Source organism: Populus nigra, chromosome 2, assembly GCF_951802175.1.
Source record: "Populus nigra chromosome 2, ddPopNigr1.1, whole genome shotgun sequence".
Classification (NCBI taxonomy): Eukaryota; Viridiplantae; Streptophyta; class Magnoliopsida; order Malpighiales; family Salicaceae; genus Populus; species Populus nigra.
The window spans coordinates 38,368,604-38,386,416 of NC_084853.1; the positions used below are offsets into that span (position 1 = coordinate 38,368,604).

At 30.5% G+C, this 17,813-nt stretch overlaps 1 protein-coding gene across 2 annotated transcripts; it reads left to right on the forward strand.

Annotated features, from left to right (window-relative positions):
* Positions 1 to 8,830: 8,830 nt before the first annotated feature.
* On the forward strand, positions 8,831 to 15,825 carry LOC133681808 (uncharacterized). Of its 2 annotated transcripts, none has more exons than XM_062104958.1 (11): positions 8,831 to 9,397; positions 9,598 to 9,692; positions 10,282 to 10,339; positions 10,980 to 11,174; positions 11,599 to 11,675; positions 12,262 to 12,344; positions 12,564 to 12,627; positions 13,022 to 13,090; positions 13,906 to 13,992; positions 14,094 to 14,155; positions 15,291 to 15,825. In XM_062104958.1, the coding sequence occupies exons 1-11, from the start codon at positions 9,280 to 9,282 to the stop codon at positions 15,463 to 15,465; spliced, it is 1,083 nt and encodes a 360-aa protein (XP_061960942.1). In that variant the 5' UTR covers positions 8,831 to 9,279; the 3' UTR covers positions 15,466 to 15,825. The 2 variants fall into 2 exon arrangements, with proteins under 2 accessions (XP_061960942.1, XP_061960943.1); XM_062104959.1 differs by having other exon boundaries at positions 12,576 to 12,627.
* Positions 15,826 to 17,813: the final 1,988 nt, after the last annotated feature.

Consider the following 17,813-nt stretch of genomic DNA (forward strand, 5'->3'; position numbering starts at 1 on the left):
ACCACAATTTTTTATACATTCCTTTAAAAACTCTATCTTGAAATCTTGGTTATGAAAAAACTGCAATTTATAACTTTTCTCAAACCTTTCGTTTCAAATTATAACCGCAAAAGTTATTATCATAATGTTAAACACGCATTTAATGAAAGCAATATAAGCTTTTTTATAAAAAAAAAAAATATTCAATCACAATTCATGGAGGTTGTAGTTCTTATTCGAAATATTAACATGTAAGAAGACAAGTGAATATATATGTTTAGTTTATAATCATGTAATTCATAAGATCATGGTAAAATTACAATCACAGTAAAGACTAACATGTTTACTAAGAAAATATATAAATTTTTATAAAAGATTGAAATAGAATCATAGCAGACATACTAATCAATTATGTATAAAAGAATCAAAATAGCTCCTAGCATACATTATAAGCATATATTAAGAAAATACTTGAGTAAAACCAATAAAGATACTTACTTGTTCAAGAAATTAGCACATTGCTAATTTGAAATATGTTGTTGTTGTCGTCGTCGTCATGGTTAATCATTTGTCCTTAAAGCTTTATTACTCCTTACTTTGTACAAAATGTTTAATTTCAATAAGTCTCTCAATATTTTAACACCATTGTGTTATTTAGGTGTACTCCTAAACAAAGTCCAATGAACCAATGAAATTGGACTTGAAATCTCTCAGTAAGGACTGATCCTAAGCTCTAGATTTTAAAGGAAAATTATGAACAAAACGAGCTTTAAAATACCAGAATGAGAAGGATTGAAAAAATAGATGAAGAAGTGTCTATCCAAAATAGTGGGGGGGAAAAAACCAACCTCAAACACTCTTTTTTAGTTCTTTTTTATAGAGAATTTAAGGGACCAAAAGTTGATGGAATTCCCACATTAATAGCTTTGATTATCCACCATAAAACTAGAATTAAAACTAAACATTTTTTTATTAAATAAAATATCTTTTTAGTTGGAAAAATTGTTTAGGTTTGAATAAAATCCTTCTAAAAGCAAATCAATGAGATTTTATCATTCAGGGGTTAGATTGGACAATACAATAGGATCAAAGAAATAATTCTTTAAAGATCAGAACCAAGCCTAAATTTAAGTTGGCAAAAAATAAGATTTTGTAGGATAAAATATTATTTTTCAATAAACTCAAACTCAGGTCTAGCTCAAGGCTTGAGGCCCTAACACGAGCTGAGTGGGGCAAGGCCGCAAGCATTCATGTAGGTTTTAACTTAAAATCCATTTTGCATAGGACCTCTCATCTCAAAAAGCTTGAGGACCAAGCTTGGGGACCATTTGGGTCTAATTTTAACTTCTCAACTTCCCACTAAATAAACACCAAGAAAGTTTTGTTTCTTTTCTATGTGGGATAAATTTTTTTAGAGGGTTTTAAATTTCTCTAAAACATGTCAACCCAGGGTTCTTTAAGGATAATTTTTTATTCACTTATAATTTATTTAAAATGTGTTAATGTTCCATGTTAAAGAGAATATATTGGAGATTAATTTCCAATAAAATCTTAACCCTAAAAGTGAGTGAACCTTACTTTTAATTTGATCTCAAATATGTCCATTAACCATGTTCTTACATTGATTTTCTAACAATCCCTCACATGAATGGAAATTGTCTGACCAATTTAAAAAACAACTCAAAAACTTGTGGAGAGATTGATTTGGTAGACCAATACATCAAGAGATATAGCTTTTGGCTTTGAACTTTCTTTAGTGAAATACTAACAAATTTACTTGTTAAATAGTAAACACGATGTCTTGAACTATTCAATTTTTGTATAAACTAAAACAATATTACTCACATAGTTCTCTACCTGGAGATTTTTTTTCGTTCTCACTATTGTGATTATTTTAGTCTTGAATAACTATTGGATTCATGAGTGCTTTGAAGAACTCAATATTTGCTAAAATTCTCAAAGAAAAATGTCGTATTTCTCACTCATATAGGTTATTTTTTATTAAGAATATTATGTTATACTCCATTTAATATACCAAGATGAAAAAAAATCATTAAGAGCAATGTTCACTCGTTATTACACTACAACTACCACTTATTTCATTATACGAATAATAAAAAAAATAATTTTCAAGTGCTATTAATATGAGAACTTATGCATTGGGATCTCTAATCAAATATATATGGTTACCATCATTACATCTTTTTATTTTTTTAAGGCTTTAAACTCATTCTGCTCGATGAGTTATACATAAGATCTCTTGATAATGTTTTTGTTAGTGGATTCACAATATTTTCTTTTAACTTTTCATAGTCAATGAAAATAATTCCATTTGAGAGCAAGTGTTTAATGATATTATGTTTATGATGTATATGTCTAAACTTACCATTATACATACTACTTTATGCATTTTCAATTGTTGACTAACTATCACAATGGACTCAAACAGTTGGCACTAGTTTTGGCCAACATGGAATATCTTCTAAGAAATTCCAAAGGCATCTGGCTTCCTCTTTAACTTTATCAAAAGCAATAAAATTTGATTTCATCATAGAGTTTGCGAGACACGTTTATTTAAAATATTTTCATGAAACAACTATTCTATCAAGTGTAAAAACATATCCACTAGTAGATTTTGAATCTTTAGTGTCAAATATCCAATTGACATCACTATACCTTTCAACTACCATCAGGTAACTACTATAGTGTAACCTATAGTCTAAGGTGTTCCTTAAATATTTGAGTACCCTTGATATTGCTTTCTAATGATTCACACTCGAATTACTAGTAAATCTACTTAGTTTTTTAACCAAGTAAGAAATATCAATTCTTGTACAATTCATAACATACATAAAGCTCCTAATTATTCGAGAATATTCCAATTGGTTTACTCTCTCGCCTTTATTAGTGTTTTCATAATATTATTGTCACATCTAGAAAGTTTATCAAGAATTTTCTCAATGTAGTGAGAATATGACATTATCAATTCATCATATATCTTATATACTAGGATGAAGTATGCAACACCAAAGATTTTCATGTTAAACTTATTAGTTGATATTTTCTTGGTAGACTTTATCATGTAGTCATTACTTTCCAAAATAAGATATTGTCCACATAAAGACATAAAATTTCCTGACATTTATTTGTGTTTTTCACATAAATATATTTGTTAAATTTATTGATTTTGAACTCATTTGACAGCATTACTTTGTCAAATTTTCTATGTCATTGTTTGGATGCTTCTTTCAAATCGTATAATGATTTTTTTCTTATCCATTAACAACAAGTTAACTTGGGTTGACTTGTGTCGATCCAATATGTCGTTGTCTCAATAATAAAAAAAAATTTCTTTAAAATTTTTGAAGTCAAATGGTTTTAATTGGTCATTTGACTGGCTTTTAGTCAATCCAAATTGATTGGATCACATTGAATCAACCCCTATATAATTTTATTAAAAACCTGAGCTAAGCAATGAGCCAGGTCAAAAGATCTCTAGGTTGACTTGTTAGGCTATATTTGATGATGATAAAATGTTGTCTAAATAACAAATGTTTTGGTAAAACATTTTAAAAAAAGAGCATCTTAATTAGATACACAAGAATTCTAATTAGAGAGATATTTTTTTTATCCTTATTTTCAATTTTCAATTTTTTTATATGTGTTCTGATTGCTTTTGATTTTTATTAAATGAATGGCATAGAACAAAAGGTTAATTGTTTTTGCTTAATTTTGAAAATATTAATAAGAGAAGGAAAAATTATATTAGCAAATTAGTTTGTTTCAATGAAATTTAAATTATTACTCTTCTTATTAAAAAAATATATCCATATAATTAAATAAAAAAAATGAAGAGCTCTCTGTAAGGCAAAATCAAATATTTTAATTTGCATCTATTGTCAACTTGATGACTTAGTCTTGGTTAGCGTTAGCAACTCTTTTTAACATTTATTGATGCATAGAAATATATTGAATGCATTTATAAAAATTTTAGTTCACAATTAAAAATTTTCTTGCTACTAGAAAACACGTTAGAAACACTTATATATTATTTTTTACATTCAAAACAATTTTGGAACTATCCACAATGGAGTGTGGGATAATTATCTAGTTTTTTTATCTATATTAAAAAGAATGGAATTATAAATTGAAAACTTTTTTTATTAGTTTAGAACAAGTAAACATTTATTATTGTAATTTTTAAGGAGTTGATTCGGTAATTAAGGATGTTTATTTTCTTGTTTGATTTATTGTAATTGAACTTTGAGGTTAGCATTAAGATAATTTATTAAAATTGCTTAGAATAGACTAAAACAATATAAGGAAGTAAAAAAAAATATTAGTCTTAATTGATATATAAACTAGTTCAATAATAACCTTAACAAAAAATAAAAAAATAAAAAACTATTCATATAGAAAATGAATGTCTATAAATCTTGAGTCCAAATATTAAGAAAAACTAAAAGAGGTAAGTGATTCATTGTAAACTAAAAAAACAATTGTGAATGTGAATTTAAATAGTGTTTTTATGTTTTTATCCTTTTTAATAAAAATAAATAGCCTTGTTGATTGGGTAATATCGTCTTTTTCACATGACTTATTAGTCATTACCAAATTGATTGGAACAAATTGATCTTTTCATATTTTTTGCACAATAAAAATACATATACAGCCTTGAAAGAAAATAGTATTAAACTAATATTATGGGGCCTCTTCATTTTTTTAAAGTAGAGTGAAATGATAAAATTACTCTTAAAAAATAAAATTATTAAGCTGGCATGCAAGGGTATTTTTATATTCTTCAAGTTGATTTTTTATTATAATCAAGTTGAAAGAAAAGCAATATAGCATTTTAATATATATATATATATATATATATATATATATATATATATATATAAATATATATAAAGTGATTGGCTCGTGCAGGTTGGAGATACCCAGGCCATTTCAGCGACACGTGAGTCATCTTTTAGTGAACTTACAATGACTTACAAGGTGGCATTCAAATCTTCTTAGAGACCCCTCCATTTCTAGGTGGACCATGTGGCCAACAAACCATTAGTTTAACGTCGGTAGTCTTTTCTTTCTTTTCCTTTTTTTTTCTCTCTCCCTTTTTTTGACCTCTAATTTTTCAAAATATCCCTTCAATTTATTTCTCCTTCTACTTTGGTCTTGATTTTTTTATTATAATTTGTTTTATTTGAAATAATTTATAAATTAGAATTGTTTTTATTTTTATCCTCCTTCGATTTTTATCTAACATATTTGGTCATCATTATTTTAATTGTTATTTTTGTTTTTTTTATCATTTTCTTGATTTTTTTTCAATCTTGTCCCCTATTATTTAATTTAATTTAATTTTTATACTAGATTTGATTCTCATTCTTTTGATTGCTTTTTTTTATTATTTTCTTGATTTATTTTGTTTTTCAATTTTTTCAATCATTGTTTTATTTCATTTAATTTTTATACTAGATATTCATTCTTTTGATTACGATTGTGAATATGAATTTGAATAGTGTTGTTATGTTTTTATCATTTTTAATAAAAACAAATAGCCTTGTTGATTGTGTAATATCGTCTTTTTCATATGACTTATTGGTCATTACTAAATTGATTGGAACAAATTGATCTTTTCATATTTTTTGCACAATAAAAATATATAAACACCCTTGAAAGAAAATAGTATTAAACTAGCATCATGGGGCCTCTTTATTTTTAAAAAAACGTAGAGTGAAATGATAAAATTACTCTTAAAAAATAAAATTATTACGCTGGCATGCAAGGGTATTTTCATATTTTCCAAGTTGATTTTTTATTATAATGAAGTTGAAAGAAAAGTAATATAACATTTTAATATATATATATGCCTTTTACTTTTTGTATAATAATTTTTTAAAAAAAATAAAAGAAAAAAAAGAAAGATTTCAAGAATTAATTACAAAAAAGGAAGATAAGAAAAAAAAAGTGATAAATAAATCAAGTGATAAATATCTTCTAGTATAAGGTAACAAAAAGATGAAGAAGAAATCTAAGCAATAATTTTTCTAAAACATTAACCAAAAAATTACAGATATGTCATCACTATAATAAAAAAATTATAATTATATGATTTCTACTGTGATTTACCATTTTTTAGTATATGTACAATTTTTCTATTCTTATAAATAATTGATGCTGTATTATAAGATCAATCAAAACTGTGACAAAAACCCCTTGTTTAAAATCATTACAGAAAAACAATCCGTTATTATTCAATTCATACAAGAAAATAGAGTATATTATAAATTAGTCACTTTAGTTTTTATAAACAAATCAATTAGTCTCTCTTGTTTCAAAAACTAATAATTTAATCCTTTTTTTTATTTTATGTTCTTCTTCAATTTATTTATATTTTTTTAAAAATAAGTAAAACACAATCCAAGGAAATATTTAAAAAAGATATTATTAAAGTAAAATAATATTAAATTATGTGATCATACTAGTTAAAACATTAAATAATTAATTTTTAAAATAAAAGAGATTAGTTAATTCATTTCTAAACAATAGAGGGACTAATTTATAAATTACTCCAAGAAAATATAAACAAATTATTATAGTATAAATTAAAAGAGGGGGTGATGCTACTATTGACCATTTTACAAAACACTATTTATTTCAATATTATTTTTTTCTTTGTTTTTTTTAATTATCATAGTATAAACTAAAAAAGGTTATGATTTTAGTGTTCACCACTTCACAAAACACTATTTATTTTAATAATTTTTTTCTTTTTTTAATATATATATTTCTTTTTTATTTTCATACATTAATGTTTAGTTTATTGGATACTAGGCTTCATAACTTATAGTGATTTGCTTTATACATGATTAACTCGATCTTACAACCTGTGTCACAGGTTTGACAAGTTAACTTTATTATATCGAGTTTTTTTTTAGTATAATTTATTGTTCACCACCTCACAAAACACTACTCATTTCGATAGTGTTTTTTCTTCCTTTGTTTTTTAATTTATATTTATTTTTGAATTTCATACTTCAACATTTAGTTTATTGAAGATTGAATTTTGTAATTTATTATAATTTGCTTTATACATGGTTAACTTGATAGACTAGAGTTTTTTTTTCCGTATAAACTAAAAAAGGTGTTGTTCACCACCTCAAAATACTATTTATTTTGATAGTGTTTTTTTTTTCTAAATATATATTTATTTCTCTAATTTCATACTTTAACATTTAGTTTAGTGGAAATTGACCTTAATAATTTATTGTGGTTTGTTTTATATGTGGTAAGCTTGGTTTCATAAGCAGTGTCACAGGTTTGATTGGTTAACTCTATTTACTTTAATTTTTTATTTTTTTTTAATTGATATTTTTTTTAATTTCATATTTCAACATTGAGTTGATTGAAAATTAGGTTTCACGATTTATTTTTATTTGCTTTCTATGATATTATCTCAGTTTCATAGCTTGGGTTGCGAGTTTGGTGAGTTAATCCAGTTAATTCGAGTTTTTTTAATTTTTTTAATTGGTATTTTTTCAATTTCATCCTTCAGCGTTGAGTTGATTATGAATTAGGTTTCATGATTTATTTTGGTTCGCTTTCTATGAGATTATTTGTGTCTTATAACTTAGGTCACGTGTTTTGCGGGTTAACTCGTATAAACTGAACTAGTTTTATTGTGTTTAGTTTTTAGATTGATTTTTTCTCAATTTCAACATTCAATAATGAGTTTATTCAATATTGAGCTTCATAATTTGTTTTAATTTGTTTTTTATGAGGTTATCACAATCTCATTACCTTGGTCACGAGTTTGGCAAGTTAATTCAGGTTGACTTCAGTAATTTTTTTGTTTACTTTCTATAAGGTTGCCACAATCTCATGACTCGAATAATGGATTTGATAGGTTAACTTAGATTAAAAAATTTTATTATTTTTTAATTTATTTGTTTTTCAATTTCATATTTCAATATTTGGTTGATTTGGAATTAACTTTTATAATTTTTTTTTTGTTTTGCTTTCTAGAAAGTTATCTCGATCTCATTACTTAGATCATAGTTTTTGCAAGTTAACCCGAGTTAACTCAAGTTATTTTTTTATCTTTTTTAATTTCTTTCTTTAATATTAAAATTGTTTATCCTGAGTCGTGGGTTAACTCAAGTTTTTTTCCCTTTTTAGGTTTTTTTTTCTCAACCTCATTTTTCAAAATTTAATTGATTTATAATTAAGTTTCATATTTGTTTTTACTTTTTATGAGGTTACTCTAATCTTATTAATGAGTAATGAGTTTGACTAGTTAATCCGGGTTTATTCGAGTTTTTTAATCTTTTTTAATTTCATCTTTCAATATTGGATTGATTGAGAATTAAACTTCATAATTTGTTTTGACTTGATTTTCTTGAAGTTATCTCAGTCACTTGACCTGAGTTGCAGCTTTGAAAGGTCAACTCGAGTTGACTCAAGTTGTTTATTTTTTAGTTTTTTTTATTGATTTTTTTTAATTTCATCTTTTAATATTAGTTTAATTAAGAATTGAGTTTTATATTTGGTCTTGATTTATTTTCTATAAAGTTATTCTAATTTCATGATTCGAATAGTGAATTTAACAGATTAACCCGAATCAATTTAATATATTTTCACCTTAATATTTTTTAACATGTCATCTTAATTTTTTGTATTAAACTATATTATAATGAATTTTTAGATTATTTTAAATTTATCAAATATCAAATCAATTTTTATACAACTTTTTTTTTTCATAGTACAAAACATATGAGTAATATCTATATATTTTTTTATATTAAAAAATTTATATGACCGGCAGCGCGGGCAACTAAGTACGGCCAAGAATAGAAGAAGAAAGTTGGCCATAAAAATTGCCGGACCTCTCGTCTCCCTCCCTCTCCTTCTCTCTCCAAGCTTCAACGGCTGGAGTCAAGTTCAGCATAGAATCGGGGAACTCCAAACAGCCGTTGGTTGATCTTGATTCTGTTTTTGTTGGAATCAAATTGCATGTAGACAACAACCTTTCCTTTTCCACCTTCACTGTCAAGTTGGTGGTTGTCACTCACTCTGTATCTATCAATATCATCATCAACCATCAACCCTTTTTTTCTGTCATTTCCGTCATCAAAAAGACTAAACCTGAAGTGGGTTCATATTCTTTTGCCAACTCAATCCCTTTAAGACATTACAAAGTTGGGTTTTGTTTATTCTTGAACTACACAACTGGGTTTTTGGAAATTCTTTGTAGATTGGTATGTGTTTGTGTTTAACAGAGATATTAAGAGAGAGAGAATGCTGAGCTTTAAGGAGTTTTGTACAACGAAAACATTGGTTGCTCTTGGGTTGGGACAGTTTCTCTCTCTCCTTGTTACTTCTACTGGATTTTCATCCTCTGAACTTGCTAGAAGAGGTGCAACTCCTGTTTCTTCTTTCTTTAGCTTATAAGATTTTATTTTTATATCTTTACTTGCTCAGAATTCCCCCCCCCCTCTCTGATTAGCTAGCTGTGTTGTTGTTAGATAGCAAAATTTCATTTATTTATTTTTTTGTGTTTTTGATACAGTAGTATTCTAACTCGATTCCCTGTATAAATTTGCCATTTCAATTCAGGAATTAATGCACCGACTTCTCAGTCTTTTCTCAACTACGTTTTCTTGGCCATTGTTTATGGAAGTATTATGCTTTACCGGAAGCAAGCACTTAAGGTGATTTTCTTTGTTTCACCTTTAAATCCAATTCTTTAACAACCCCCCCGCCCCCATTATTGACTACAAGCAATTGGTTAGTTATCAGTATGTAATTTAAAAGTGAACTCATTTGCTGAATTTGCTTCAATAATTGGAGTTTTGTGTTGTTCGGAAGTGATTGATTATAAAAGAATTTATTCATTGGATGTCCGTCATTAAGCTGCGGGGATGCAGTGGATGGGTGTAAGAAAGTAAGGACATGAAAAAATAGGAGAGTTCCTGATGAAATAATTCCTCAGAGTAGAATATTGATGCAGATGCAATATAAACCAATTTGAGTTGATAGTGAAGAATTTGGGACATGAAAAACTGAAAGAAATTCCGCTTGGTCATTTTCTGAGGTGATAGGAGAGTTCCTGATGAAATAATTCTCATAGTAGAATATTGATGCAGATGCAATATAAACCAATTTGAGTTGATAGTGAAGAATTTGGGCTGAAACATTTTTTTCAATTATCTTTTTCATTGTTTTCCTTTTTTTTTTCCTTCATTTTAATTTTAATCTGAGATGTTTATGTTGTTGCATCTCCTTTTGGAATCTGTGCAGGCAAAATGGTACTACTATGCGATTCTTTCATTGGTGGATGTAGAAGCCAATTTTCTTGGTGAGTATATTACTTTAGTGGCGGTACTGACTAGGTATTTAGGTCTTGTATTTTCTGCACTACCGTTAACTTTTAATCTAAACATTTGTACTAACAGCTTTTTTTTCATTTGCTTTCAATCTTTTTTAACCAATCTTGTATTTTTAGTATCTACAGATTAGAGAATCCTAAAGATCTAAACTTCCTGCTAGGAAATTGCATATCTCTTGATTATAAAGCAAATAATCAATTTGGTATCGGTGGTCTTTTCACTGAAGCCCCCTTCATTCTCTCTGATTAGCATCTCGTTGTGATTCTATGAAATTGCATTAAGTACTTTAAATAGACATTTTGCTCCTTGTGGTGTGGTCAATCATGAAGCTGGTTGCTTCTCGCACATTCTCAGCAGTATAGAGTTGCATCTGCTGCTGATAATCTGTTCTGCTATATGGTTGAAACAACTCTTAAAAGAATTAGTGAATTGATAAATGAGAACAAGTTATTCTACCTTGATGTCACTGACCTTACTGGCACTTGCATTGTATTTTTTTCAAAAAGAAATGCTACCTAATCCTTTCATTATTAAAGTGTGAACTGAGAATTATGACTGTTAAAGTGATTCATATTTATGATAATTGATCTTATCCTCATTCATGAGCAGTGGTGAAGGCCTATCAGTACACATCGATCACAAGTGTCATGCTGCTGGACTGTTGGTCAATCCCTTGTGTTATGGTTCTTACATGGTTTTTCTTGAGCACGAAGTACAGATTCAAGAAAATAGCTGGAGTAGTAGTTTGTGTTGCAGGACTTGTTATGATTGTTTTTTCAGATGTTCATGCTGGTGATCAATCAGGTAAACATATGCTGTTTCATTCACTTTACCATAATTTTGTCCTGCCTCCTTCATTCATTTTTCTTTAGTGTTTGGTTGTTGTTTGTTCCATAACCTTAGGCCATCATTTATACTCAATGGTAAATCATAATATATCTTTTGGAGGGAATTTTTCCATTTCCTTATAGCCGTCCTTGAAAATAGTATGTTATGTTGGTGTCTTGATTGTTTCACTTGCTTGTAAACCAGGCAAGGTTGGTATTATCAATTACCTTGTATGCCTAAATTCTCCAGTGCTGGAGATACTGTCTCTACTTTAAACTTTAAGATTCAAGATGCAACTGTAGCCATGTTATAGTGTATAATATTTCATATCCATTTCCGTTAAAGTTTTGTCTCGTAGTATTGAATGATCATCTCTTAATAAGTGGGCCTTTTCTTGTAGGAGGGAGCAACCCTCGTAAAGGAGATGCTCTTGTTATTGCTGGTGCAACGCTGTATGCTATCAGTAATGTCAGTGAGGTAAGCCAAGTTGCATGCTATAATTTTGTCTTGCTGAATATTGGTTCATGTTCTCTGATCCTCAACGCTGCTTCCATTTGGCTGTTGTTCTCTCATGAGCTTACTTTTTCACAAAAGTGTTACTGCATTCTAGTTGATTATAGTGTGTACAATGATGATCTTAATCCAATTTTTGCTTTTATTTTTGGTTTTTAGTTTGACCTTGGGAGGCAAGGTAAATAGCTGTTACCCTCTTCTTGATATTTGCTGCAAAACTTTTACATATAAACAAGGCAACCAAAAACAAAAGGAAAAAACACAGAGACAGGGAGTGAAAGCTAGCTTAATTCGCTCTTTCTATCCTCATACAGCTTGATTTTTTTTTATTTGAGGTTTAGGTTTGGAGTTGGTTCTCCAGATATTGATTGGATGGTTTCTTATTTATGAATTGCAAATAATTCTTCTATTGAATTATTTAAAGTCTTAAGTTTTTATTCATTCTTTCAAGGGGGCTTTAAAGTAATATATGTTTCAATGATATAAATTTGTTATATTTGCACAGTAAATAAAATGATTTATCCAAATTTTATTTCTATCTGTTATGCAGGAGTTTCTTGTGAAAAATGCTGATAGAGTTGAGCTTATGTCGTTTCTGGGCTTTTTTGGTGCCATAATCAGTGCCATTCAAATGTATCCTTAATTTAATGACTCATTTTGATAGCTATGAGGAACATCAGCTTTTCTACTGATGAGTTACCTTATTTTATTCTGTATAAAATTTTTAGTTGTTTCTTAAGTGATCGACTTTAAAACTTCATGATATCCAAAACTTGTGATTGTTTGATTAAGTTGATTGTGCGGTTCAAGTTGGTAAATTGTTGCTTTTTTCTTCCAATTTTTTTTCCTTAGTGATAACAACAGAAGTATTCTGGAGCGCAACGAAGTTAAATCTATTCACTGGTCAGCTGGGGCAGTATGTTTCTTGTCTATTCTCTTCTTCCAAAGCATTTATATCTTGCATTTATTTTTGCTTTTATTCTTGTTCTCTTAACTCGCCAATCACAATAGAATGATAGCTTGGTAACTGATGGTTTAATAGTTCTGTATAGATGTCTTTGTAATTTACTCCTGGTGTTAGATGATGCTTAACCAAAATCAATTCGAACACATCAGTAAAATGGCTCAGACCAAAAAAATTCAAGAGAAAGATATGAAAATGAAGGTGGGGTTTAAATATCCTGTCAGTGTCAATGGGATAATTGATTTGCTTTAAATTTAACGCATGAATTTATTACATATAGAAGTTTTGAAATTTATTCATGCTTAGAGTTTAATTTCATTTGTTTGCTTTATGGTTTTGGTTTCAGGCTCTTCCGTTCTTTGGATTTGCAGTGGCAATGTTCCTGTTCTACTCATTAGTCCCGATCCTGCTTAAGGTATGGATGTGAGTTACCTTAAGACTAACTAAAAGTTTGTAAGAACATGGCCAGACATTGGAATGAAGAACTTCAAATTGGAGTTTGAAAGATGATGGTTGATTGTGAGCTACCTCTTCGAATTGAATTTCTTTTTCAAATTTTATAGCTTATAGGTAACAGATTAAAATCTTCTTAGCACCTAAAACACTTGTTATATTAATTGAAATCTGTTCATATCCCACATATACACTACCAATGATTAACTTGGAACCTTTCTATCAGTCTTTAATTACGTTCTAAATTAATAGAGTGTTTTCATTTTGTCACTTTGTGAGATGGTGCCAAGCCAACCATTAATAGGGCATGAATACGGTTTCAACGTACATAATCTATGACAGTTTGGTGCTAGCATGAGAGGAGCTAATCCATATGTATCAGTTGTGCTTCTGTTTTTATTTAAACCTGCACTCTTTTGCTGTCAAGGACCTTGTGGTGTTGCTACTGCTAGCCTCATTGTTTCCAATTTTCAACGTAAAATTTATTCTTGACTGTCAAGCTGCCATCACCTTCATCTTATGTCTTAACTTCAGAGAGTTCTTGTCTTTTTTACATGTTTTTCACGAGCCCAGGAGGGGCTGGTATCATTTATTGTAAATTTTAACTTTTTATACCTGCAATTGTAACTTTTGGACAAATGCGTAGTTCAGTCTGATATTCCAAACAGAGTTTTATTCAACACTCGAGGACAAGTATTAATTAGGCTGACCCCATGGATGATTTATACTAGTGCGTGCATGTGCTCACCTTAATATTCTGACTCCTGCTATTTACAGATTAGTGGTTCCACAATGCTCAACTTGTCTTTGCTGACATCAGACATGTGGGCTGTCATGATTCGCATCTTTGCTTACCATGAGAAGGTTTGTTAACTAATAACATTGTATGGATATGAGAATCCAAGTTTTATGCATGCTCAAATCTTTACACTTGGAATTTTCCCTCTGATGTCAATACTCTTCAGGTTGATTGGATGTACTTTTTGGCCTTCGCTGCTGTTGCTGTTGGGCTGGTCGTTTATTCGGGGTATGCAATTTTATTTTTTTTGTTAATCTTTCTCTCTGTTGCAGGTGATAAATTCATATGAACATTAAAAAATCTCTCTGGGCTATGATGTTTACCTAAGCTCCTTTATCAGGTGCACTAACTAGCAAATGAGTTGAAGTTTGGGTTGAATAAACTGTATGTCGTTACATATCCCAACTCTGTTATGATTCCAAAGGTTAGATCACGGAAAATATTTTGGATGAAGTAGGTCTGCCTGACTTTGATGCAAGGTTCAAAACAGAGTAATATTTAGCCATGCTAAGTTTGTACACAAGCTTCGCTTAGTTAAGGCTACATGAAATGGACCTGATGGTGTTTTAATGGCTAGGCTATTCCCATTTCTGTCATGTTGAGCATGCTCTATTCATTTTACCTTTCTTGGCCCCTCGCTGCAAGTTACTTTTTGTGATCCTAGTGCTGAGGATAGACTAATGCACAATTCCAGTAGAATCTTTAGTTTTCTTCATTTGTTTCTCTTTCTTTCTTTGGTTTTTTTTTTTTGGGATTTTCTGGCTGTATTCTTATTGCCACTTCATCTTGCTCTAGGCTTTTGGGTTAAACTACCGTTTTTATTCGAGTCTTTGCAAATGAGTGTCAGCCAAGTTGTGCTCTTTTGAAATAGAAATTGCTGTGAATGATGAAGTTTAGGGTCACTTATTCAGTACAGGGAGAAGAAAGAGTTTTTGTGAAAGTCGAGTAGCGTCAAAAATATATGTTTTCACAATTGTGGAATCGCCATGGAACACAGTCTATATTGCACAGTCGATTTTGGAAGTTGGGTTTGCTGCTTGAAATCAGTCACTGTCCAAAGGAACAAAACCGACGAATGCTGCTGCTCTTTTAATAATGTAATAAAACTAGTATTGAAATGCTTCACCAATCACCATCCTTTCATGGACAGCTTGGTTTTGGAAAATGGCTTGCTGGCATGCAGTTAAAAAATATCTGATGTCACTGAAATTTCACTCTGGTGTGCGATAATGAAAAAAAAAAAATTAATATAACTCTTCTCACGTGTTCTTCATCTCATCCCTTGGTAATATGATGAGGTCACTTTCTCCCTTGTGTAAGCCAACCATATTACACGTGCCCAACTCTTATGTTCTTTATGCAGGGGTGAAAAGGAAGAGGATCAACACTGTGCTTATGTTGTTGATGAAGACGCTGAGTGTAGCAGTAAACATTTTGATGAGGAGGCTTGTTCTGGAAACCGCAGTCAAAAAACTATACTTGGGAGCTCAAAAACCGGGGATAGTAGCAAGCGTGATCTTGCTAGCACCGGCATTTGAGATGGGCAAGACATTGAGAACACGAATGTGGGAAAAGATGTATGGGGGAAGAAATCATAGTTAGGCCTCAGAGGAAGAAATGAAAATGAGAACATAGGAAAAGTTGCAGGGGCAAGAAATCACGACTTCGGATCTGCTTTCAGGATGAGAAAGGGCACTTGTCTCACTGCTGCTCCAAAATACTGTAGATGTCAGCTAAGTTGGGGTGTTGGGTAGCAGAAAAGGAGGGGGACAATCAATAATCAATTTACAGCTTCTAAGTTTTTTTTTATGCATAATTGCAGTTCTTCATTTTATGTTGTATTACACTTTGTGATCACCAGTCATTTAATTTAAGTATATTTTTAACCTTTCTTAATATTTATAACGTGTTAGGGTTTGTTTCACCAGCTTGACAAATGGTTTGTGTTAAAAAATTGAAAAACTACTTTGGTGGGCAACTGCACAGTAGTAAGATAAGCGTACCGTTTTCTCCAGATTTGCTTCCTGGTTTCACCAGAAGTGGCTAAAAGCTTAAACAGTAAGATCGCAAGTGCAAAGCCAAAGATTTTCACAACCGCTCCTTCCTCCCCGCCCCTAGATTTTCCCCGAGCTTGAAAACCTGCCTTTCCTTTTTCTTGAGAACGTTGAAAACTTAACCTTAATGCACCATGCACGCACGCATTCAAACATATAGAAACTTGACTGTTAGTGAATCTGAAAGAATGCTGGATTGGAGTGCGGGGCATAAAGAAATTCAGCCACGTTAACAATATTGGAGGAACATGATAGCTCCTTCTGGTCCTTTATTGAAATAATGTACAAATATGTTAGCACAACCTGTTGCTGACAAATCTCCACTTGGTTTAAAAACAAAGGGGAAAAAAGAGAACTAAGCCTGCACTTTATTTTATGAATAAAGCCCTCATTAAGATTAGTTACATGAAGAGAACTATGACTTGGAGTCCCCAAGCTCATCTTCGTGGCGAGACCGAGGGAACAACAGCTGATGCCTCTGCTTTTGTGCAGCAACTTCACAGGTAGCCTGCAAATTATATATAGACAAAAAATCAACAAAAGCGTAACCTTTTATCCTGGATACTTTGTGTCAAGACCCGCCAAAGAGCGTGTCGCTCAATTTCAAGAACAATGGATGCCTCTATTAATTCCAAAGGCACCAATAAAACTTAAATGTTTCTTGCTTGTGAAGTTATTGAGTACAAGTTTTCCTGCATAACTAAAAAAGTTGCAACAAATGCACTTGAATACAAGCACACATTCCCCTTGATACATGAAACTTCCATTTCTTCAACCAGTTACATTTTCAGTGCCTCTCATATAAAAGAACTCACATGTGGAGAAACAATCTTAAATCAGAGGGCAGAGGATCGTACCATTATAATGAATTCTAAAGAAGTGCTCAAAGGTCAGGGGAGAGTGGTGGACACTTCACAAAAAGTATCAAGTGATTAGAAATTTTCAAAGAGAGAATAAGACTAATATCGAGGGACATCTTTGGAATGAAACATGAGTTACTATTATGCTATCACAAAAGAACTGTTGTACTTTATGGACCAAATTCAAAAGTTATGGATATGCATTAAACATGAACATATACAACTTGAAATAAAATTGGTTTTCCAGTGACTACCATCTGGAAATCTATTACCTGATTAGCCTGGATAAGGCATTATCTGTTGTTCTACATATCTCAACTGTGCATTAGATTACTTACCCGGACTTTGAAGGGGAATCGATGAGTTCGTGCTTCCACCCCACAGAAAATTCTAACATCCATGCCAAGGCTATCAATCCCAACCAAATTAGCTGCCTATATAAATTCAAAGGTCCATCATGAAAGGAAAGGAAACAGACTGACCAACTATAAATGACTGTGCTTGAGCAGGAGAGCAAACAGAAGGTTCTCATAAATGTTGCACAAGTGTCTTAAACCAAAGATTGAAGAATGTTGTGAAAGAGACTCCAATCAAATTCTTAGTTCTAATCTTCAACACAATGATTGGATAGCCTATTATGGTTGTTTTAGATAGCCTGATATGGCTTACAGTAAAAAGTAAAAAATAAAAAATAAAAGACCTGATGGAATAGGATATAGGGTAGCTGTATATTTGGACATCCACCTTCATTCCAATTAGTTTTTATAGCTTATAAATAAACACACAAGGACAAAATGAGTTAATTTCCACTAATAAATTTATAGCATCTCTTTGGGAGATTATTGTTTGATGGATTCAGATGCTGTTCTTCAGGGCTTAATTGCATATTAGATTGTGTTTCACTTTTTTCCCATCTTAAGTGGTAATAGAATACTATTCACAGTTGATTTAATGGCATAACATGGATTTCAG

Bases quoted from the DNA above. Each gene is read 5' to 3' on its own strand.
- LOC133681808 (XM_062104958.1), top strand. From the start codon at position 9,280: ATGCTGAGCTTTAAGGAGTTTTGTACAACGAAAACATTGGTTGCTCTT. The intron at 11,175-11,598 runs GTAAACATATGC...CTTTTCTTGTAG, and splicing joins TCATGCTGGTGATCAATCAG to GAGGGAGCAACCCTCGTAAA. The intron at 12,628-13,021 runs GTATGTTTCTTG...TTTTGGTTTCAG, and splicing joins TTCACTGGTCAGCTGGGGCA to GCTCTTCCGTTCTTTGGATT.